The sequence below is a fragment of the Schistocerca cancellata genome, chromosome 9, assembly GCF_023864275.1.
Source record: "Schistocerca cancellata isolate TAMUIC-IGC-003103 chromosome 9, iqSchCanc2.1, whole genome shotgun sequence".
Classification (NCBI taxonomy): domain Eukaryota; kingdom Metazoa; phylum Arthropoda; class Insecta; order Orthoptera; family Acrididae; genus Schistocerca; species Schistocerca cancellata.
In genome coordinates, this window is record NC_064634.1 from 395,188,123 (window position 1) to 395,213,436 (window position 25,314).

At 45.6% G+C, this 25,314-nt stretch overlaps 1 protein-coding gene across 2 annotated transcripts in view; it reads left to right on the top strand.

Annotated features, from left to right (window-relative positions):
• Positions 1-25,314, top strand: part of LOC126100241 (glucose dehydrogenase [FAD, quinone]-like) — a 176,391-nt gene that overhangs the window by 130,327 nt on the left and 20,750 nt on the right. Inside the window, exons 1-3 of one of the 2 annotated variants that reach the window (XM_049910823.1) lie at positions 7,622-7,758; positions 13,585-13,831; positions 21,639-21,870. In XM_049910823.1, coding sequence (XP_049766780.1) covers positions 7,754-7,758; positions 13,585-13,831; positions 21,639-21,870 — 484 coding nt within the window. In that variant the 5' untranslated portion in view covers positions 7,622-7,753. Of the gene's footprint in view, positions 1-7,621; positions 7,759-13,584; positions 13,832-21,638; positions 21,871-25,314 lie in introns of those variants that run through there. The other variant, XM_049910822.1, reaches the window with a different exon arrangement.

Here is a 25,314-nt window from a genome sequence, read left to right on the forward strand (position 1 = left end):
GCGGATGGCATCAGCGAAAGGCCTCCGCTATTATAGAGATTATACGAGGGTTGTTCGTAAAGTATAGTGCTACTGGTACGAAATGCAAATCACAGTGAAATTCAAAAATTTGTTGCTACTCCTTCCAGTTACTTTTCTACATAGTCGCCGCTCCGACTTAGACATTTGTCGTAGCTTTGTACCGGACTTCCAATACCATGTCGTAGAAGGCAGGCTCCTGTGCTTTCCGTCACTTCTCTACGCTCGTCTGAAGTCTGTCTGTGCCAAAATTTTGTCTTCATACCCAGCGATTCTCGTGAGCAGAGATGAACAAAGGTGGGAACCAAATCCGGGAATCACACATTTCCCATCGAAAACTCTGCAGAGGTGTCCGCATTATCCCTGGAGTGTGTGGCCGAAAATTGTCATGAAGGAGGGAATGCATAACACGTACGTTATGCGGTGTTGAATGAAATCGGGAGAAACCTCGCAGTGAGCACCCACACTTGGCGGGCAACACTATTTTTTAGGCATCTTTATTTGCTTGCTGTGCGCTCATATATGAAAAGAGCAACGTGACGTAATCGACAGGCATACTGCAGACACTGCCCAACACATCTGTTCAGGCTTCATCCGATTTTCACTGTCGTCTCCATTTGGCGACCTATCGGACCTTACTTTCCGAACAACCCTCGTAATACAGCAGCCAGCCGGAAGTATGGTATAAAAAGTTTATTCACATTTAATCATTACCAGTAAACATTTTTATTGCACTTTTCGACGAATGCGTCTCAGGAACATAAACCACTTAAGCTTTCTCCAAATTATGCATTTATCATTTTTAAGACCACTTCCTGTGGATTCCTGAAGTTACAAGTCTTTCCCATATTTTTAATGAATTTGAAACGGATGTTTTCTTTGTCTTAGAGTACCTTTAAGTAACGAGCATAAAGCAAAGCCTCACCATAAAAAATTTTTGAGCCATCTGATGATTCATTTTTAAAAATCCGAAGCCGCTGATGGTTAAATATGAATCAACTTTTTATGCCACATTCGTGACTGATTACTATATTGAAGTTATAATCCTTTTATTTCTAACACAGACACGTTTCTAATAATGTTGAACTTGGACAAGATAGAGTTTCTTTCTGCTATAGTTAAGACTGCGACAGGAGTTTGGATCCGCAAAAAAGTGCGTGGACTCTTGTCGCGGGTCGTGGTCAATCCCACATGTTGCCAACGGTATTTTGATTACTGCCCTACGCTACTTCTTTGTTCCCACCTCTAAAGCCTTGACATAGGTAGGTAATACGAACCCCCAAGGGGATTATTTCCAGACAGTAAGTGGTATGTGTACCAAGTTTGCTTGAAATCTGTCAAGTGGTTTCGGAGTAGATGTGGAACATACATATATACATTTTCGTAGTATGAATGTCACACATCAACTTTACAAAGGTAGAAGGTAGTAGGACACCATGAATACAAAACGTGAATATTGCTCACAGTTTTGTAACTGGTGTCCTCTGCCGTTCATGCACTTCCAAAATGACAGAACTAATCGTCTGTTTCCATTCCCGCTTGACCAGGAGAAAGCTCCTGCTGTTCCATTGTACTCGACGTGTCTTATTGACATGCCTTGCAACTTGCTCAACCGAGACTGAACAAAACGACACACTCTTTTACGAGTCGTCTTCTTTGAAAAGTTATTACTGTACCTCGGCACTGAGCAAGAAGCTGACATAAGACAAGGAAAAGTTAAATCTCTGCCCATCATACTGGCAATGCCATTCATTTTCGCAATCTACTGTACTTGAATGTTCCTTCAGATTACGACATTTCGTGGCTGCACAATGGTTAAGATATTCACCAACACCTAGAGTCCCTACTATTACCTGACCGTCCATTTCCTAACTGGTACTTTTTAAGTAATATATATTCAGAAACAGTTCCATTAGTCATAAAAGATCCAGGGAAGCAGGTGAGGAGACGCAGATAGATATGTGATCGAGGCTCCTCGTGATTACTGCCCCCGTATTTTAACTCTTGTGCTATATGTCTGGCTGACAAAATATCTTTTTTTTTGCAAGATGTGGGATATAATGTTGCAGGTTCTACAATTATAGTAATTATTTGAAATCTAATAACAGCACCAGCTGCACTTTTATTTTCGAATACCACGACTAGCTTCAGCCACTAAGATCATTTTCCAGTGGTTATCTGAGCAAAATTGAAAACCAAGGAACAGTGAAAAAAGTTCTCTAAAAGAGAAATTAGCAAAAATCATCATCATAAACTAAAGGCTATGCCTTGTCAATTTAGCCACGTCCCTCTCTCCGTTGTCATCCTCTTCAATTCTTCATACGATTTTATCCCCATATCTACTTTGATGTTATTAAAATACATTGCTCTTGACCTGCCTCTTCGTTTTTTCCCTAAAACTTATCCTTCATACTAAAATAAATAATGTTGTATACTATCTGATCCACAATTTAAGAAAGTAACATCATACTGGGAATCCACAGAGGCACTGATGAGACATGTAAACAGTCAGTGCTTAAATAAGGAAGGGGTGGGTTACAAGGAGGGCCCTTTAGGGTAGGGGAGGTGGCCAGTGGGAAACAGATAATAGTAAGGAGATATGAACTATGTTTTAAAAATAAAACAAAATACAATAACATATTGATTTTAACAGGTTTACAAATTAACGATTTACAGTCTCCCCCTGTAGCCGTGGGAGTACACTGATAGATTGATGATAAATGTGAAGATGCAAATGCCTAAAGGGGGAGGGGGTTCTCCTCCTTTAGGCAAATGCGTAAAGGGGGAGTGGGGTCTCCCCCTTTAGGCATTTGCGTCTTCACATTTCTCATCAGTCTATCACTGTACTCCCACGACGATACCCTCATAAGTTAATACCCATGCTTGCTTTCTTCAATTCTGACAGGTTGCTGTACAATATTATTTATTTTACAATTCTCGTTTCGACGATGTTTGTACTTAGCTTCTTTTTCGTGTAACTTATTCCATTCCTCTACCTTGTTTTTTTCCGTATTCTTTGGCTAACCACCTGAAAATAGCCTTAGCAACCGAAACCAGTACTGGCGGTCGAAAATATGCACTTGTCTGCCAAACTTAAGGACGAGCTAGATAAATTAATATAACATATTAACTACCCATTGGAAATGAATTAAAGGGCGGGAACACGTTGACAGAGGCCTCCCAATCGTGCACAGGAAGATGGTCGCCGCGTGGCGTGACTATAACGCTAGATGAGGGTGGCTCCGTAGCACGATGCAGTTGAGGGAAGGGCAGATGACACTGCGTGTTAATCAGGGAGCAGTTGTGATGCACTGCGATTGTGTTTTTCATTACAGTATGGCCGGGAGACAATATCTGGATGATCTTCGTACATCCATATTTAAACTGGATGAAGGTGGGGCACAGCTGGTATAATTTTTATTAAAAATGAAATTCTTCCGGCTGTACTAAAGATTTTTTTATTTACTTCGCTAATAGTTTCAACGTTGCGTCAACGGCATCTTCAGGCCCGTACACTTTGATGAAATCAGTTGTGTGTGGCTCAGTCTAGAAGTCCGCGGTGAGACCAACACGTGGAGCACATGTTGGTCTCACTGCGGACTTCTAGACTGAGCCACACACAACTGCACTCAGGAACATTTTCGAACATCGTTTTGGTGCTCCAGGCGTTATGGTGTGGGGAGTCAGGAACATTTTCGAACATCGTTTTGGTGCTCCAGGCGTTATGGTGTGGGGAGGCATAATGCTGCATGGGCGGACTGACCTCGAGATCTTTGAACACGCTACACTCTCTGACCAACTTCATTGTGACTCTGTAGTAGTCCTTCGCGATATGCGTCTTTTCAAGGGTGCATTCCTCCTGAACTCATTTTTATGGATGACAGTGCGGAAACATATCGAACAGTGCAGACGCAGGAGCTCTTGGAACAAGAGGATATTCTGCGAATGGACTGGTCTGTCCGTTCGCCCGACTTTAACCCCATCGAGCACGTGCGGGATACTTTGGCGAAATTGGCGTCCAAATTCAGCAGTTGTCAATGGCGCTGGTGGAGGAATAAGGCCCTACCAAAAGAACTCTTTACCGACATTGTGGATAACATGGGAGCACGTTGCAGAGTATGCACTGCTATCCGTGATCTCACAATCTATTAAGAAACATGTATGGCGTTATGTAAGGTCCAGAAGACCATCATTAATCGAGGAGACTTCAGTATAATTATTGTCTTTAAATAAAAATGTTCTTTCTGTTCGTCTCATTCCTTATTTGTTTCAGTTACCTTCTGTACTATACTATAGCTATTCTTTATATGTATGGTCTGAGTTTCACTAAGCTATATTATTTCATAATGACGCGTTACACAGCAGTTACCTTCGTCCTTATGTTTGTCACGCAAGCCATTCTCAAGACCTTAAGTCAGTATATTGGTCGTTTTGGAGCGCTGTTGATGGCGCAGAAATGGCACCAGTCGATCATCTTTCCCTTCATACCTGACGTAAGTCATGTCAGTGAAGTGGTGTGTGCATCCCAGAAGGTTGTACTGAATAAATGAACTTAACTTGGATCGACGTGGAGGCGTGACAGAACTGTATAAAGTAGCCACAGTGTTTCGATGTGCCGATAACCACAACCTGAATGATGGATGCCCTGTTGGTTAGCGTATCGGTGCGGGCTGTCCAGGACAGTGCCTCTCCAAGGAATTATGTACCGTACGCCGCCATGTAATGCAGCGTTAAAGTAACGTAACCGGCAGGAGCCTCAGACGAGTGTCATGTTTGTCAATGACAGTCGGTTTCCAAATGCGACAGGAAGTCCGCTGTTTTTGTGGCCGGCCGCTGTGCTCGAGCGGTTCTAGGCGCTGCAGTCCGGAACAGCGCGGCTGCTACGGTCGCAGGTTCGAATCCCGCCTCGGGCACGGATGTGTGTGATGTCCTTAGTTAGGTCTGAGTCTACGGGACTGATGACCTCAGATGTTTAGTGCTTAGAACCATTTGAACCATTTTTTGTTCGTGAGTGAAGGTTTGTCTCAACCAATTTTTGAGAAAAATTGCGAAGGTATCTGCGTGCACTAAACGTTTGGAGTCGGGTACGGCACCAAAGGCCACTGCTCGCAGTGGCGCAGAAAGCTGCTCGTTCTCATGAGCCGAACAACACAGAGACTGGACACCTCACGACTACAGGAGTGTGGTGTGGCACGACGTGTGGCGATAGTGCCTCTTTTCCAATGAATCAGGCCGTCGAGTACACCGACAGTCCAGTAAGGAGATAAACCCGCGGTCTATGGGAGGTGTCGTTGTGGCTGCACGGGGATCTGTGGTGTTTTTCGAGCATTTTTCGTACCATCGCTTGAAGCCACTCCCGGCGAAAGTGAACCAGCAAGTTTCTTTCAACATTCTCGGTGACCAAGTGCTGCCATTTCTTCCACATTTTCGTGGCGAGCATTCTGCCGACATTTCCCTATTCCGAGGTGACAAACTCTGTGTTCTCGCGGCTGCACGCGTACGCTCCTGGTCTCACGAATGCTCAGGTAGCCTTTTGCACCTCAAATCAGTTGGCCTTAATCTCACATAAGTCTCGGACAATTTGGAATAGTCAGTGAAATGCAGCTCTCAGCAGCCCCGTAATCTGATGGTTCTATGGGAACTTAGAGTGATGTCTTTAAGGGTGACAAGCTTTTTGTGCAGTGTCCTGACATTTTAATTGAACACGGTTAAGATTGTGTCCCTTACGATCAGGGAACAGAACCAAATTTAGTTTCAGTTAGACAGAAGTAAAAACGGAACTTTTGTAGGATCACCTTGTTGTTCGTATGTCTGCAGAACGAAATTTTCACTCTGCCGCGGAGTGTGCGCTGATATGAAACTTCCAGGCAGCTTAAAACTGTGAGCCTGACCGAGACTCGAACTCAAAACCTTTGCCTTTCGCGGGCAAGTGCTCTACCATCTGAGCTACCCAAGCACGACTCAGGACCGTCCTAACAGCTCCACTACCTCCAGTATCTCGTCTCCTACCTTACAAACTTCGCACAAGCTCTCATGCGAACCTTACAGATCCAGCACTCCTGGAAGAAAGGAATTGCGGATACATGGCTTAGCCACAGCCTGGGGATGTTTCCAGAATGAAATTTTCACCTTGTGGCGGAGTGGGAGCTGATATGAAACTTCCTAGCAGATTAAAACTGTGTGCCGCTAGAACACTAGTCCGCGAGATTCAAAGGTCCCGAGTTCGATTCTCGGTCCGGCACACAGTTTTAATCTGCCAGGAAGTTTCATGTCAGCTCCCACTCTGCTGTAGGGTGAAAATTTCGTTTTGGAAACATCCACCAGACTGTGGATAAGCCATGTCTCTGCAATATCCTTTCTTCCAGGAGTGCTAGTTCTGCAAGATTCGCTGGAGTGCTTCTGTGAAGTTTGGAAGGTAGAAGACGAGGAACTGGCGGAAGTGAAGCTGTCAGGACGCGTCGTGAGTCGTGCTTGGGGAGTTCAGATGGTAGAGCACTTGCCCGCGAAAGGCAAAAGTCCCGAGTTCGAGCCTCGGTCCGGCACACAGTTTTAATCTGTCAGAAAGTTTCACGTTCGTATGTTTGTCTGTCTGTCCGTCCGACTGTTAAGACCCCTTTCTTCTCAGGAAGAGGTATAGGAATCAAGTCAAAATTTATGTCAAATACTAACGTCTATGGTCCCTTGGCGGTGTAAATAATGCAAGTCAATGCATTCATATGACACAGCCATATATGTCACATATTTTGATGCCCGCAAGCTCTCTCACTTATATACATGTCGAGCATGGTAGTCTAGCAGAAAAGCTTATGCCTGAAAATGATGTGAAGTTGCGGGTTCGACTCTTCGTCGGACAACAGATTTCTCAGTCTTCGTCTTGATAACCCTTCAAAAAATGTTCAAATGTGTTTGAAATCCTATGGGACTTAACTGCTAAGGTCATCAGTCCCTAAGCTTACACACTACTTAACCTAAATTATCCTAAGGACAAACACACACACCCATGCCCGATGGAGGACTCGAACCTCCGCCGGGACCAGCCGCACAGTCCATGACTGCAGCGCCTTAATATAGCCTTCACCCCCCAACGATATGAGGAGTCCACCTCTCAACGACATGAAGGATCTTCCTTAAACTGTAGGTCCCCTTTCCACCGTTGGACAACTATGGGAAGGTTAGGGACACGCAAGTCACCGAAGTGACCTTCAACAGAAATACTTGCACCGGACCGTTGAGACCCACAAAATTGTTATTACGATCACCTGTAAGCGCAATTCAGTTTGTACATAATAGTCAGAGCAATAATGCTTAGATGACTTTCAGCTCAAAAATAGATTGTTACGGGACATGCCATGAACTGGAAAATCGTACAGGTGTTAGGCCAAGTAAAAACCTGTAACGAAATTATTTTTAAATGGTTGTAACACACTTCGTGTTAGCTTTACGGAAATTTTCCGTACAGTACATAACTGATAGTGAATGTTATCGCTACGCAGAGTAGTTAACCTTGCTCGCTAGGAGTTCCTTACCACGAAAACTGTCAGCGTAAATGGGAGAGTATTTTAACTCTTTCGCACAAGGCTGTTATTAATTCAAGGCAGGAGACCCTCGTAACTCGGAAAGCGAGCGCGCAGTCGTGCTGCGACGCTCGACTGGAATCCGACGCTATTATTCCGGCGGGAAGGAGAGAACAGGCGGCGGCGTTTTCCGATGACCAGACCATAGAGTAGCAACACCTATGGAGTGAGTATGCTGCATGGCGGCACCATCAACACGGTTTGTTACTTAACTTTCGTGTGACGCTATTTGTTTACGTTTAAAGCTAGGACCGAAACTTTAACACATATTAGCCCTGTTTTTGCACCATATTTATTAGGAAACGGAATGCTGAATTATTATTTTTATTAACTGACACTCATCAAAGGAGGGAAAGTTACTTTCCATATGAAAGTACCACAAAGTTGCAGTTATGGTTATCACACTAGTAAGAAGCGCTCTTTGAGATGAAAGATATCGAGACGTAGTGTAACAAAGAGTTCGCAAGCGGAAAAGTGCCCATATCGGAGCACGAAAAAGGCGAATATATTACTGTTTACTAAAGGACTCTGACTGAAAAGTAGGATACCAGCTACCTCATTCTACCTTCCTCAGCACCTTTAAAAATGTCCCCAAAAATTTTTGCCTGCGACCATATTCATGCTCTTTTTAACATGCAATTTGCTTCTCACTGTAACTCACTGACACCCAGTAGTTCATCCCCCGAAATCACTCGTATCTACCCACTCCCAGTTGCCCATTCTCATTCGCCCATTCAGTCCAACTCATTGTCATTAACTCTTTGTTTCTCTCTAGCTGTCACTGTCCCACGTCTCACAGCGACAGTCTCCATCGTTCTCTTCTCTGTCATTGTCTCCCTCTTGCTCTCTCTTACTGTTACTACCTCTTTCATTCCTTCCCATTGTTGATGTCTCTTCTCACTGTAATTATCTCTCTCTTCCTCGATGTCAGTGTCATAGTCTCTCATTATCACCAGCTCTGACCCACTTCCGCTTTCTACTTCTCTTCATTCCTCTTCCACTGGCAGTGTCTCTTTCACTTTTCCTAGCACTGTTCTGAAACTGTCAGCTACATTACGCTGCCACTGTGTGCCTCTCTTTCTCTCATACTGCCATTGTCTCCTTCGCTCTTTCTATACCAAAACCTCTGTCTACTATCTTCCAGTATTCGTTATTTTTCCATCTCTTTCCCACGGCCACTGTCTCAAAATCTCTCAGCATAAAAAGCATGAATATCCTCCTGAGCCAAAATTCTTGAGAAAATTTTCAAAGGTGCTGAGAAAAGTAGAATGAGGCAGGTTGTGCTCAACTTTTCAGACACAATCTTTAAAATTAACCAGGAGCGTATTAGTCTTTTTTCTGCTCCTATAGAAGCGTTATTCTGCAGGTTCACTTCTTTTACCTGTTACAGCGGGGCATGTCACTCGTATGAAAAGAACTTTACGGATCAGCACAATTGTCATAGTTTGTTAATGTGAAATTCAAACAAAGCAAAACTAATTTTATGTCTCAGACCGGAATCTAAATGCATAAAAATTTTCCATGTGTTTAAATACAACAACATTGGGTTCCCAGAACCCTTCTGTTGATAACAGAGACACTTTACGACATATTTCTTTGCGCTACGTCATTTTGTGTAACTACGTTTTCGATTCAGACCGAATTTTACATGTGTATTTTACGTGCGTGAGAAGGGTAGTTTTGAACTTCTGCATCTCGGAAACGAATAAAGATATCAAGAAAATTTTCAAAACTGCTAGAGATCGTGATCTTAGGGCTGTATCGTAGAAATGACAGCCATTTGCTGTGCTTAGCCGTCTTGGAATCCGCGGCAAGGTCTTGTATCCAAAAAGCAAGTTTTTCGGGTTTTCTCTGGAACTGTCCATGACCTAATTGGTGCCTGCATAAGACTCATATGGAGCACCGTAGATCACATCTAACGCAAAAAGAACCAACCGATTTGCTCCATTTGCCGAAGCTGGACGAAGTCTATAATACTCAAATATTGACTCTGTTCTGTAGGATACTTAACTAACACAATCCTTACGTTGTTTTGGAACAAACACTGCAGGAAAAAATTAGGACACCCTTTTACAGGTTACCAGTTCACTCAAGATTTGTAACAGTGCATTTGGAGTACGCGAAACGATTACAAAAAAAATGGCTCTGAGCACTATGGGACGTAACTTCTGAGTCATCAGTCCCCTAGAACTTAGAACTACTTAAACCTAACTAACCTAAGGACTTCACACACATCCATGCCCGAGGCAGGATTCGAACCTGCAACCGTAGCGGTTGCGCGGCTCATGACTGTAGCGCCTAGAACCGCTCGGCCACTCAGGCCGGCCGAAACGATTACATTTACAGATCAATAGAAGAGGCGGTTCTGAGGTATCACGTATCGACCCATGCTGAAACATCCATATTAGCACGTATTGTAGCCCCCATGGGCGGCAATGCACGCTCTGACCCTGTCATCCAGTCGATCGTACGATCGTACAGATGGCGAGTCCTGTCTTGGGATACTATATTCCACGGCTAATCCAGCTGTTCACATAGATCTGTAGTTGTTGTTTATTGAAGAGTCGCACAAGTCGCTTGCCAGGGAAGTTGCTGCACGTCTTGCACAGCACGCTGAGTATCACAAGCAGTGTGTGGACGAGCGTTATGCTGTTGGAACGACACATGTTCCTTCTGTTGCAAGAACAGGTCTACAACATTCTGCACATACTGAGCGCTGATTAACGGCCTCTCCAGACACACTAAACGTGAACGAGAGTTTTTTACGAACAACTTAAATTGGAAAGAACACATAGAAAACATTATGGAGAAAGCGAACTAAAGACTGCGTTTTATTGGCAGAACACTTAGAAGATGCAACAGTTCTACTAAAGAAACTGCCTACTCTACATTGTCCGTCCCCCCCTTTTGTGCCGCGCGGGTTTAGCCGAGCGGTCTAAGGCACTGCAGTCATGGACTGTGCGGCTGTTCCCGGCGGAGGTTCGAGTCCTCCCTCAGGCATGTGTGTGTGTGTTTGTCCTTAGGATAATTTAGGTGAAGTAGTGTGTAAACTTAGGGACTGATGACCTTAGCAGTTAAGTCCCATAAGATTTCACACACATTTCAACATTTTTCGTCCCCTTTTGTAGTGCAGCTGCGCAGTATGGAATCCTTACCAAATAGGATTAACGGAATAAATCGAGAAAATCCAAAGAAAGGCAGCTCTTTTTTTACGATCTAGAAACACGGGGGAGAGCGTCACGGACATGATACGGGATTTTTGGTGGACATCACTAAAACAAAGACGTTTCTCGTTACGGCGGGACTTTCTAACGAAATTTCAATCATCAGCTTTGTCCTCCGAATGTGAAAATAGTTTGTTGGCGACAGTATACAGGATACGCACGCAAGATGATCATACGTTGCAAATCGCATAACTGAAATGCATGAAGGTGTTGTGTGCTACTCCTACATATATGTGTCTTTTGGAGGTTATTTATTGTAACAGAAGCTATATTTTCTATCTACATCGAAGTTTTTCACTTCAAATATTGTAGTGATAAGCTGGATACGATTTGCCTCGGCTCGATAATGGTCTGCTGATCAAAACCGGTTGCATCCAGCATAAAAATAAACAGCTGATGGTCATTTAAAATGAAGTTTCACAATTATTTGACAGCTGAAAAGCGCCACCGCATCGCAAATCTAAATACCATTGAGAGTGTTGTACTTTTCCTTGTGGAGCCACCTGAAGAATGTCGTATACAGTGGAGCCAAACGATGACTTAGTTGCAAGGATACAGTCATCGTGTGAAGATGTTCGCACCATCCCCTGTTTCCGTGAACAAGGGCCTCAATCAACGGTACACAGGTGTCAGGCATACTGCAATGCTGGACGCAGGCATTTTGATCACCTTCTCTAATTTTATTCAATTTCTTGTAATAATGGAACAAATGGTAGCTACGTTCATTCCTTGAAACTTATTTTCAGTTGTCTGCCACAGTAAATATTCTTATGTTTCCTCCTCTTTTTTTCCTTTATATTTCCTTTACTTTAAATTAAATTAAATTGCCGAATTACCGAAAACACTGCCGTTATTCACCGAACACAACTGATTACTGATGACTCCAACAGAACAGACGGCGACAGATGCCGTATAGGTAGATATCAGTCCCTGTAATTTCGGCGCTGTCGTTATCTTACTGTTACACCCCGTGTACTGGAAACCATTGGAGTATTTAGAGGGTTTCAGGAGAAAAATAAATTGCGGCCGTAAACACGTGTATGAAGCTGTCATCCACCGAGGCAGCAGAGCATCGCATTCGTAGTTGACAAGACCTGTTTACGCAGCAGCTGGCTTCATCTTCTCCACTGGCGATCGTGGCAATCAGTCGCAAATAACAAACAGCACATGTCTACTGCGAGACGTTCCGCCTGCCATCCGTCAGTGTACAGTCACGTTTTAAGCTGAATGGGTGGCCTAGCTGCAGGCGCCAGGGCCTATAATTGCAACGCACCGTACGTATGTCGTTGTTTCCTCTCCTCAATTTGTTCGCCAAGACACCCTCCACAGCCCTTCGGCGTTTGTCGGTATCATTTTGTATTCAGCTGTCCCTACTGATGTCGTATTATGCAAACCGCAATTCTTTGTCTGGCCTTCAAAAACCAAGCGTGGGATTTTCATATTCTCTCGCTCACTACGTGCAAACTATTGATCCCACAGACAAAAATGAAGAGGATCTTTCTGCAGGAATTTTAATGTAGTTAATTTACGTTTTTGCAGTCCCTTATGATTTTGAGTTATTCAAGAAAAACGTACAAAAGTGACAAAGTGACCTTCAAACCCATCTCTACCCCTACACTCATCCCTCACCTGCTGGAATTTCTTGTGTGTGGTTCGTGACACCCTGCTTCCACAGTACAAAAATTTCCAAGACCTAATCCCGATATTCGACTGTTGTTGGACTATTGGGCTATTACTCAATGGTTAAATGGCAGACCCTACAGATTCAAAGGTCTCCAGTTTGTTCCTTCGTCAATTCTAAGATATTTGTCCATCTCTTTTCCATTCTTTCAGCTCTGGCAACAAGGTTCATTAATGTGGAAAATGCCAAGCTGCAACGTTGTTCAGTATCCGTATTAAACTGCAAGTCTTGATATAACTGGATGAATAAGTCAGTTCAAAGGTCGGAGGAAGGTATACTTTTGAGTCATTCCTATCCGCACTCGATGGAGTTGCATTCAAGTAGATCGACTAGCCTTCCATATGCAGAATCACTCGCTCGTCACCTCGTAGCTGTCCTGCTACGAGACTCGTAGTGCGCTGCCGTATCTCCCTGTAGCCAATTACTTCCACCATCGACAGTGGTCCTAGGACACACACACACACACACACCGACTGCGCTACTTTTTTCTCGAGCTAAGATAGACTCCTCGTCAGCGCCTTCTATCAGAAACTTAACCCTTTCAGACCTGAAATTTTTCTAGAGGACGGAAAAATTTTCTTGATACGGTAATGCTCTTAGATGATTTTTTAATGATTTCAGATGCAAGATTTATACAAAAATATGTATCCATTTTCACAAGATACGTTGTACACTTGGCTTAATTTTATGCACTAAAATCAATAATTAAGAAATATTCTTTGTTGTAATAAATAGTAAAATGATCATTCAATAATTACCATGCAAAATAATAATAACAATATTCACTTATACAGTGGAGTATAGTGAACCAACCACATCCGCGTGTTCTGGTGGTCACGAGATGCTGTGCACTGCTGCATTGACTTGTTGGTATTTTCTTAGTGAGGCACAAAAGTTGGCAGCACTTGCGCATGATGAAAAAGTTGAACATTCACAATTGTTTACCTCAGGTTTCTATTGCGGAAAAATACTTCTGTCGCACCTAAGAAACGGTAGAAGTTAATGTACACAATCGTAGCCATGGGGTCTGTTCGCCAGCAGTGTTCGTAATCGGTAGTGAAAACCGGTGTCGGTCTCCTGTCCACAGCGCCGTGACGTTGCTGCTGCCGCTGCTGCTGGCGGCTCTGGGGACGTCCGCCGCCCCCGCCACCCCCGCCGCCACGGCCGCGCCGGCCAAGGGCAAGTGCGAGTGCGCGCAGGCGGCCGACTCGCCGCAGGTGGTGGGCAACCCGGGCACGCCCGTCATGGCCGCCGTCGAGAAGACCCTGCAGCGCCAGTGCGACCTGGTGGACCCCACCGCCTGCCTCGACACCAGCGGCGACGACCTCAACGGGGTGAGTGCTGCACTACGCAAACTGTTGTCCGGTTGATTCCCCGACATCGGCAGCAGGGTTCGGCTCGGGGAGGGGAAAATGGCACAATTTATTATTATTTTTCCTCACCCTTCCCCTCCTGCCCCTTCCCCTTCTCCTTCCTCCAAATACAGGGTGGCACACGGGAGACGGACGGTTTTTAATGAAATAATACTCAGCCAGCTTTAAAATTAGTGCATGTTTATTTACACAAAATCAAAGCTCATTATTTGCCATTTTAGTTAACAAAGTTATTTGTGAAAAATAATGTTGTCAAGGTGATGTCCATCATTTCGAATGCAGGACTCAAGTCTCTTCTCAAAATCCTACATCGCACGGACTAAAATCTCTGCAGGGAAGGCAGCAATTTCTTGAATGATTGCTGTCTTCAACTCGTCCAAATTTCTTGGTTTGTGGTTATAGACACAGTTCTTAAGGTACCTCCACAGAAAAAAGTCACATACTGACAAGTCGGGAGACCTGGAAGGCCAATGAACATTGCCAAAACGTGAGATAATCCGGCCAGGAAACTTGCGTCTAAGAATTGTCATTGAAGTGTTTCCGATGTGCGATGTTGCCCCATCCTGCTGGAATCAAACGCGTTTTAAAGGGATTCGTCGTCTTCTTAGTTCCGGTTTCAAGAATTTTTCAAGCATGCGAATGTAAGATCTCAATTAACAGTAACTGTGGCCTCACCAATAAAATAAGGTCCAATAATGCCAACAGAGCCAAGAGCACACCAGACTGTTACTTTTTCTGAGTGTAGAGGACGCTGGTGGATAAGGTGTGGATGCTCTGGAGCCCAGTAACGTAGGTTTTGCTTATTCACTGTCCCGTTTAAATGAAAATGAGCTTCATCGCGCATCAATAAAATTTCATTTTCATTCGATCCCAAAATCAAAAGTGGTTCAAATGGCTATGAGCACTATGGGACTTAACTTCTGAGGTCATCAGTCCCCTAGAACTTAGAACTACTTAAACCTAACTAACCTAAGGACATCACACACATCCATGACCGAGGCAGGATTCGAACCGTTCGCGCGGGTCCAGACTGTAGCGCCTAGAACCGCTCGGCCACTCCGGCCGGCGATCCCAAAATCACTTGCATTCTGTAAGCGAAGTCTTCTCGTACAGCAGAATCAATTTCCTTAAGTTGTTGGACAATGAGCATTTTGTAGGGACAGAATTTTAATTTTTTATGCAAAATTCGTCTAACCGATTACGATTGATTCGTAACTCACTAGCATGACGTCTAGCTGACCGTCCTGGGCTTCTGACTGCCGCTTGCCTTACCCTTTCAACATTTTCTGGTGTCGTTACTCTGCGTCTCAGGCCAGGATGTTTCTTATCCAGTATGTTTCAGTTGATCTGAAGTTTTCCAGCCATCTGAGGATTGTGTTACGGCTCGGAACAGCTCCATGTCGACCGACAAACCGCGAACGAAACAATCGCTGCGTAGCATTAATAGACTCGCCACTTTTCACGAAACTGTCATAGACAAACACTCGACGTTGGCAGTCCCACTGCTCCATAGTGACTGAGTAAATGAAATGGCGTCTTGTGTGGATCAGAACGACCGCCTCCCACCACCGCGAGCTCAGTACAACGCAGTTCAAAACGGTCCGTCTCCCGTGTGTCACCCTGTGTAAGTGCCATCACCCCGATGTTATCATGCAACAGGTGCCCAGAAATTTAATAATAATAATAATAATGAATTGTGTAGAATGTTTTGCTAGGATAATTACTAAAGAAGGAACTGTGGACAAGTCAGGTCAATAGCTCATGAAAAACCTCCAAAACTTATAATATCTACGGTTCTGTTTTTGCAAGGCCACACTAACTTTCATGTCACTAACTATCGATAACACTTAAAAATTATATCACTCGTTGTAAAAGTTTGTAGTTACACATGTGTTATGGTTAAATTTCTTGAATCGTTGAGGGGATACGGTGGATATTATAAATCTTTCATTCTCATTCTATCGTTAGTGCTTGCGAGCAGAAGTGAACACCCTACATATAGTCATTTTTCTCGAGACTGGAGATAGATACATCTCTCCTCTCGAATTTAAAAAAAAATTCAATACGTTAGCTACATTTCTCATGCAGCAATATATCATCTAACATGCACCAAATGTAAACTCATAGCGTCTCCTCCTTTTCATTGCAGTTGATTCGAATTTCGAGCAGTGTGTTACTTAGTTGTGAAGTGTCACAATAACAATGGCCATCAATGAAATAATAGGCAGTTGATCATAAAGCTGATGAATGAAGCTGAAAACTGTGAAAGAATCAGTTTCTTTACCAAATAATTTCTCAAACATGGTGACTGCCATGTGGTCATCAGCAGCCACAGCAGGCGGTCTGCTGCATTGTCAGGAGCCTCATCAACGTGTTAAAATCGTGCAAGGAGGACTGCAGTGCAACTGGAACACATGCCACATTCTATAGACAATGTTGTATCTTGAGTAATGGACTGAGCATCATTTTGTGTGTGCATCTGTAGGTGCATATAACTGCGATGGTCAGTACGGCGACTCTGCATGTAGACTACCCATATTCTTTGCGTTTCCGCACTAATAAAGAGGGTGACGACTAAGCGGGTAAGACTGTAGCAGGTAGAGACAACCAACAAGCTGCAATCAACTTCCTGGCAGGAGTGCTAGTTCTGCAGGTTCGCAGGAGAGCTTCTGTAAAGTTTGGAAGGTAGGAGACGAGGTACTGGCAGAAGTAAAGCTGTGAGTACCGGCCGTGAGTCGTGCTTCGGTAGCTCAGTTGGTAGAGCACTTGCCCGCGAAAGGCAAAGGTCCCGAGTTCGAGTCTCGGTAGGGCACACAGTTTTAATCTGCCAGGAAGTTTCATATCAGCGCACACTCCGCTGCAGAGTGAAAATCTCATTCTGGAAACATCCCCCAGGCTGTGGCTAAGCCATGTCTCCGCAATATCCTTTCTTTCAGGAGTGCTAGTTCTGCAGGTTCGCAGGAGAGCTTCTGTAAAGTTTGGAAGGTAGGAGACGAGGTACTGGCAGAAGTAAAGCTGTGAGTACCGGCCGTGAGTCGTGCTTCGGTAGCTCAGTTGGTAGAGCACTTGCCCGCGAAAGGCAAAGGTCCCGAGTTCGAGTCTCGGTAGGGCACACAGTTTTAATCTGCCAGGAAGTTTCATATCAGCGCACACTCCGCTGCAGAGTGAAAATCTCATTCTGGAAGCTGCAATCAGTCAGATCGACAACAAGATCACAGCACTAATCTTTCCATTCAGTGGTACTCACTCAGCTCTGTATTGGACATTGCCCGATGAGGCACGGGTAACTCAACAAGAAGATCTACTAGAATGCACTGTTTGTGTAGTAATACTTATAGAGCATCAGGCATTACTATATAATGTTTTATACGTTGACAATGGCGGGCGTTCAGCCTACAGACGAACTTATCCTCCATTTTAGGCAATAAGGAAATCTCGCACAGCGCAATTTGACTGTATAGAGATTTGATTGTGTTTCAGGATGACTGATTCATCCCATAAGATATATGATCATACAGTCATACTTATGAATTAAACTATTTTATCAGTATTTTAAATGTGTGACAAAAGGGAACCATCAGCCATATGCTGACGATGTAATGTTTGTGACGGGCACCAGGGAAGTCCAAAACTGGTATGATCGTCTACAAAGATCTGATCTCCGTTTAAACATTCACAAAACTGAGTAGGTGGAAACGATTCCATCTCCTGGAACTACATAAATTAATGAAGCTTCTCTTACCAAGGTAGACACATTCCTACATCTAGATTCTCGACTATAGGGTGACAGCAGTGTGAGGACATGTAAGCAACCTGGATGCGGTTCAGAGACGTTACTGCTATTCCACGCCTGTCCACCTAAAATCAAAGATATACCGCACAATGGTGAGGCCATTTACGTTATACAGTGCTGAGTGTTAGCCTACACCTAGAAGTGCTGAGCACACACTACATGTCACGGAAATGTCGGTACTGAGAAGATCACTGATCGGTAAAAAAAAGAAAAAAAAAAAGAAACAACGATCTGGCAACTAGCTGAAGTGGACCCAGCTAGTGAAGAGATGCAAGAAGGGAGACTTCTTGGTATAGGCACATCATAAGGGCATCACCTATTTCAGTCAGCATGTCAGCCTACCTTCTCACTGTCGAAGGCCAGAGAAAATGTGGAAGACCTAAATTACGGTGTTTACACACTATAAACGCCAACGACCTTGCTGCAGTGGTAACACCGGTTCCCGTCGCATCACCGAAGTTAAGCGTTGTTGGGCTGGGCTAGCATTTGGATGGGTGACCATTCAATCTGCCGAGCGCTGTTGGCAAGCGGGGTGCACTCGGCCCTTGTGAGGCAAACTGAGGAGCTACTTTATTGAGAAGTAGCGGCTCCGGTCTCGGAAACTGACATACGGCCGGGAGAGCGGTGTGCTGACCACATGCACTCCATATCAGCATCCAGTGATGCCTCCAGGCTGAGGATGACACGGCGGCCGGTCGCTACCGTTGGGCCTTCAATGACTGTATTTGCGGACGTATAGTTTTCATTTTTTAATTTCAACAGCACTGAATATTCACAAGATTCTATTACACTGAGAATGGGGGTTGCTACAAATAGAACACAACATTTCATTTTATACGGAGAGAAATTTTCAGATGCGAAATTAACTTGAGGGCACATAGCAAGTGAATGTTAGAGAACCATTATTTTTCAAAAGACATGCAAATAACGTGGTAGATGACGTCGAAAGTTCCAGGAGGCCTTTCGTAGACGACACTGCAGTATACAGAGAAGTCGGAAGGCTAGAAAACTATAGTAAAATGCGAGTAGGCTTCAAAAGGATCGAGTTGTTCGGAGTGACATTTGTGCGGCCGTGGAATTTGTTCACACTTCTATTAAGTCCAAGACACTTCAGGTAGTTTCTGCTTCCACATTCATTGGCTTTGCCAACTCACAGTCTGCTCCGCCGACTCACAATCTCACAGTCAGATTCCATCCTAACCTCGACCTCAAAGTTACAGATCAGTCTCTTACCACAGTCAGGTTTTCTAAGTATGGTTGCTGTTGTGTCTTTCGGGTTGTATGGTATGGTGCAAGAAAGTCAGTGCCGCCAGTAGGACAGCTCTGGACTAAACGTCATGATCAGAAAAGTTTCATGGACGACGGCGGTACAACTTGGAAGACTCGCAAGCAACTAAGACATCCTATACTGAAAGCCTTCTTTCACAGTACGCCTGTATGCTTCCGGCGGAAAGGCTCCTACTCCAGCAATAGCCCCAAACTACGCAGAATTGTCTCACCGCAGAAGCGATATTCTGCAAAAGGGTTCCAACGACCAGGGGATCGATGCTCGCTGTAGGGAGTGGCAGTGACCCTCAACATAAACAAATGTAACATATGCGCATAAATAGACAGAAAGCTCAATTATTGTAAGATTGCACGGTTACACTGTTGCACGGTTGCACTGTTGAACTCAGTCATCTCCATTTAATATCTAGGAATGTGGGAACGGAGCGACTACAAAAAATTAATCGCAGGTAAGGCAGATGCCAGACTTTCATAGGAAGACTGCTCAGGAAGTGTAGTCCCTGAACTAGGTTACAAAATCCTAATTCGTTTACTACTTGAATGTTGTTCGCCTGTCTGGGATGCGTACCAGATAGGATTGTTACGGGAAATAGACAAGATCAAAAGAAGAACAGTACGTTTCGTTATAGTTTCATCTAGCAGGTGTAAAGCATCATGGAGATGCTCAGCATGGGCCAGTGCCAGATGGTACAAGAGAGGAGAGAGCTGCACGACAGGAGGGCTTACTGTTAAACATTCCTAGAGCATACGTCCCTAGAAGTATCAATCAATATATTCTTCCTCCTATGCACATCTCACAAAAACACCACGAAGATAATACACTCCTGGAAATTGAAATAAGAACACCGTGAATTCATTGTCCCAGGAAGGGGAAACTTTATTGACACATTCCTGGGGTCAGATACATCACATGATCACACTGACAGAACCACAGGCACATAGACACAGGCAACAGAGCATGCACAATGTCGGCACTAGTACAGTGTATATCCACCTTTCGCAGCAATGCAGGCTGCTATTCTCCCATGGAGACGATCGTAGAGATGCTGGATGTAGTCCTGTGGAACGGCTTGCCATGCCATTTCCACCTGGCGCCTCAGTTGGACCAGCGTTCGTGCTGGACGTGCAGACCGCGTGAGACGACGCTTCATCCAAACATGCTCAATGGGGGACAGATCCGGAGATCTTGCTGGCCAGGGTAGTTGACTTACACCTTCTAGAGCACGTTGGGTGGCACGGGATACATGCGGACGTGCATTGTCCTGTTGCAACAGCAAGTTCCCTTGCCGGTCTAGGAATGGTAGAACGATGGGTTCGATGACGGTTTGGATGTACCGTGCACTATTTAGTGTCCCCTCGACGATCACCAGTGGTGTACGGCCAATGTAGGAGATCGCTCCCCACACCATGATGCCGAGTGTTGGCCCTGTGTGCCTCGGTCGTATGCAGTCCTGATTGTGGCGCTCACCTGCACGGCGCCAAACACGCATACGACCATCATTGGCACCAAGGCAGAAGCGACTCTCATCGCTGAAGACGACACGTCTCCATTCGTCCCTCCATTCACGCCTGTCGCGACACCACTGGAGGCGGGCTGCACGATGTTGGGGCGTGAGCGGAAGACGGCCTAACGGTGTGCGGGACCGTAGCCCAGCTTCATGGAGACGGTTGCGAATGGTCCTCGCCGATACCCCAGGAGCAACAGTGTCCCTAATTTGCTGGGAAGTGGCGGTGCGGTCCCCTACGGCACAGCGTAGGATCCTACGGTCTTGGCGTGCATCCGTGCGTCGCTGCGGTCTGGTCCCAGGTCGACGGGCACGTACACCTTCCGCCGACCACTGGCGACAACATCGATGTACTGTGGAGACCTCACGCCCCACGTGTTGAGCAATTCGGCGGTACGTCCACCCGGCCTCCCGCATGCCCACTATACGCCCTCGCTCAAAGTCCGTCAACTGCACATACGGTTCACGTCCACGCTGTCGCGGCATGCTACCAGTGTTAAAGACTGCGATGGAGCTCCGTATGCCACGGCAAACTGGCTGACACTGACGGCGGCGGTGCACAAATGCTGCGCAGCTAGCGCCATTCGACGGCCAACACCGCGGTTCCTGGTGTGTCCGCTGTGCCGTGCGTGTGATCATTGCTTGTACAGCCCTCTCGCAGTGTCCGGAGCAAGTATGGTGGGTCTGACACACCGGTGTCAATGTGTTCTTTTTTCCATTTCCAGGAGTGTATTAAAAGAGATGTGAGGGCACATGGGGCTTAATAACAATCTTTCTTTCCAAGACCACTTGAATGGCTTATTTCAATAGTGGTACAAGTCCATTTTTGCTCATTCTGAGATACAGAGTTCTAAAGTTAAATGAGTGCTGAAAAATCTGCAGTTGAGATACCAGAAATATTCATGCTTCCTCCTAGAGATGAACCTTTCTTTCTGTTTGTTTCGACCATTAATTTCAGAAGCATCGTAGACAGAAAAGTGGAGATGTATTGAAATAAGCCCTTCAATTCGCAACTGGAACTGGAACGCAACATACAGTAAGAGTAAGGTGACTCGCAAAGTACAGTTGTAGATAAACTCGCTGTTTAGCTTTCCAAATTAAGCCCACCCATCCATTTAAGGGAGTAAACGTGTGAGGGTCCATGCGCCGTGAGAGTTGTTTGAGAATGCGACGTGCTGCGCAGGAGACGGACTTCGTGGTGGTGGGAGCCGGCACGGCGGGCAGCGTGCTGGCGTGCCGCCTCTCGGAGAACGGCCAACACCGCGTCACGCTGCTGGAGGCGGGACCTCCCGCCCCCGCCGCCGCCGCCGCCCCCAGCCTCTACCACGCCTACGAGGGCACCGTACTCGACTGGAACTACCAGCTCGAGAAGGACCCCAACTACTGCCTCGCCAGCACCTGCTACTGGCCGCGAGGTGAGTCACACGCTCTACTCGTCTCTCCACTCCTGGTCTCTGCACAGACCGTCTTTCACGTGCTATCTGGTCAAAAGTATTCGGACACCTATTAGTGGACATTAATATGCGATGTGTGCACCTCTGGCCTTCATGGCGGCTTGAACTCCACTGCGGATACAGTCAGTGAACCACAACCTAACCACGAAAAACACCCACATAACTTAACACAACCACCACTGTACTTCACTATTGGCACTACACGTGATGGTAGGTAACATTCTCCATGCATTTGCCACTTCCAACCCTTACATTGGATTGCCACAAGATACATCGTGACTTCATCTCTCCAAAACATTCGTTTCCTGCTATCCGGTGTCCAGCGACGTCGCTTAGAACGACTACAGAAATCTATACCCCATGAAGAGCTGCTCGACCACTATACTCCATTCATTTTATAGCCCACTCAGCGAAGACGAAAAAAAGATTGAATGGGGGAAAAATTTCGTGTAGCCACAAATTTTTGTACAGTGGTACCATGAACTACATACTGCAACCCCTCACCTGTGTGGTGTGAGCGTTGGGTTGGAGGCGTGGGTGGTTACTCGAAAACGGAGACTTCTAGTGAAATTGTTTCCCAGAACAAACATAAACTACGTACATTAAATTTCACAGAGAGAAAGCTCCTATTCATTTGTTCTCTAGGACTAAAAGTTTCCGCGTTGCAGGGGACTGAAAAATCGCACGTTATTAAAAACTGATTTTTAATGGTATAAAATTAATGTATACTGTTAAATAAAGTGGATTAAGTATCAATAATAAATGTGTGTACCATATATAAGGGCAATAGAGTCCTATTAAAGGACAAATTGTGTAGTGCGAGTGTAGCAGAGAGGTCGGAGCATAGGGTGGGGGTTGGGAGTAGAAGCGTGAGACGCCAGATTGTGGTCATGCCCTCACCTCCTCCACAGATCTGCAAACTGAAGACCGAGTAGGCGAGTCCTCACTCTGTGTACCCCACTACGTCACGAGAAACAACTGCAGCGTTTTTCACAAAGTCATACCAATCCTTGCGCAGCTCGCTTTATGGATCACTGACGCCAGGTGTGCAGACATGCCCTTGGTGCTTATTTTCCACGTACTTCAAACACACTTCCTTTGTCTTCTTCCTCTATCTATCTATCTTCTATCTGTATACCTGTATATCAATAATTGAAGTCCCCACACTGCGTTTATCTGTCTGTATGTGAAGGCTAACTGCAGAAACTGCTGTAGAGATATTGATACGGTTTTCGCTGATAGATAGACTGATTCACGAGGATGACTTGTATGTATAATTTGTAAATATTACGTGCGAGGTGGCTGAACTATGGTGAATTAAAGCCACTGTGAAAACAATGCCATTGCCGCTTAATAGTGAAGCAGGAACGCCCTGGAAATGTGTAAGGCTGCCAAATGCAGTATCAGACTGGCACGAGGTACCGCTGATGTATGGCTAGTGCGAGGTACCACCGACTTCCGAAATGACCTGCAATTCAGAATGTAACACGCTGGTAAGAACAGATTTTTTGGTATATAGTCAAAGTTTGCGGGATGCGAAGGGCAATGCGGGTAAGGTCACAAAGAAAACGCAGCTCGCGCCAGACTGGTGCTGGCGCCAGGTGGATGGAGAGGGCCCACAGCTCGTGCCGAACTCCATTGTGGTCGGCCGGACCACATTCACATTGTACTGGCACAGCAGTCGCGCGCCTGGCGAGAGACCAAAGGTCACGCCAGACTAGCCCTGCAGGCGGGTAGAACAGGCAGTGGGTTAGTTTACAGGCCCCATCATCGCCAGAAGATGTCACTCCAAATTCCAATAAAATGTGGCAAAGGTAACAGTGGTGCCTTCTGAGAACATTCCTCGCGTGCACTGCTTAAATCGTTAAAGTTACCTAAAGCTGTTATCTGAATTTTAATTATAACTCTATGCAGTGGCCCGTAGACAAAATTACTGCTATGCCAAACAGATTGTCCGGCTGTAGATAGTTTAATCTATCCACGCAAAGCTAAGGCGGATCGTTAGTAAGATACAATTTTTCCGGGCGGGAAGGAGCGCCGAGTCGAGGTCCGGTGAGCTGGCCAGTCTGTGGATGCTTTTTAGGCGGTTTTCCATCTGCCTCGGCGAATGCGGGCTGATTCCCCTTATTCCGCCTCAGCTACACTATGTCGGCGATTGCTGCGCTAACAAGTTCTCCACTTACGAGTACACCACCATTACTCTACCACGAAAATATAGGGATTACACTCGTCTGGTGTGAGACGTTCGCTGGGGGGGTCCACCGGGGGCCGAACCGCGCAATAACCCTGGGTTCGTTGTGGAGCGGCGTAGGGGTGAAATGGACTGCGATAGTCGTCATGGGAATGTGGACCACTACGGCTGCGGCGGGGACGGAGCCTCTCCGTCATTTCTAGGTCCCCGGTTAACATAACATAACATACGGTACAATTTCAGTTACTTTCGGTGCACAGTAGTTAAACTTTTTTCTGCTTCTGTTTTTCGTTCATTTTTTCCTGACGACAGTTTTTCTCTTCCAGAGAGCTAAAAAGTATAGTGAAACAAATTTTTTTCTGCCTGTTCTCCGTAGCTGAGAGGTGAGTGTAGATGACGCCATGTGGAGGATCTTGGTTCAATTCCCAATAAAGCCAAGAATTTTTCCTTACTGGGAGGACTGGTACAGGGTGCACATAGCCTCATGATGCACACTGAAGTTTGTAAAGCTGAGAGGTAGCAGCTCCGAGGTCTGAAGCGTCGACAACGGCTGGGAGTGCGGTTGGTTGGTTGGTTGTTTGGGGAAGGAGACCAGACAGCGTGGTCATCGGCCTCATCGGATTAGGGAAGGAAGTCGGCCGTGCCCTTTCAGAGGAACCATCCCGGCTTTTGCCTGGAATTATTTAGGGAAGTCACGGAAAACCTAAAACAGGATGCCCGGACGCGGGATTGAACCGTCGTCCTCCCGAATGTGAGTCCAGTGTCTAACCACTGCGCCACCTCGCTCGGTGGGAGTGCGGTCTTCTGACTTTATGCCCTTCCATACCTTATCCCCGTGATGCCATATGGTAAAGGATCTCGCAGCAGCCAAACGACATCGCACGGTCTTCAGGACTAGATCGCGAAGTTTGTATTTTTTTTCGTTCTAATAACAAATCGGCATGCCTCACTGTGCACGATAAAACATGAGTCTCATGCTATGCATGGCGCAGCCAATCCGCACTTTACATCTACACATCTATATTTATACTCCGCAAGCCACCCAACGGTGTGTGGCGGAGGGCACTTTACATGCCACTGTATTACCTCCCTTTCCTGTTCCAGTCGCGTATGGTTCGCGGGAAGAACGACTGCTGGAAAGCCTCCGTGCGCGCTCGTATCTCTCTAATTTTACATTCGTGATCTCCTCGGGAGGTATAAGCAGGGGGAAGCAA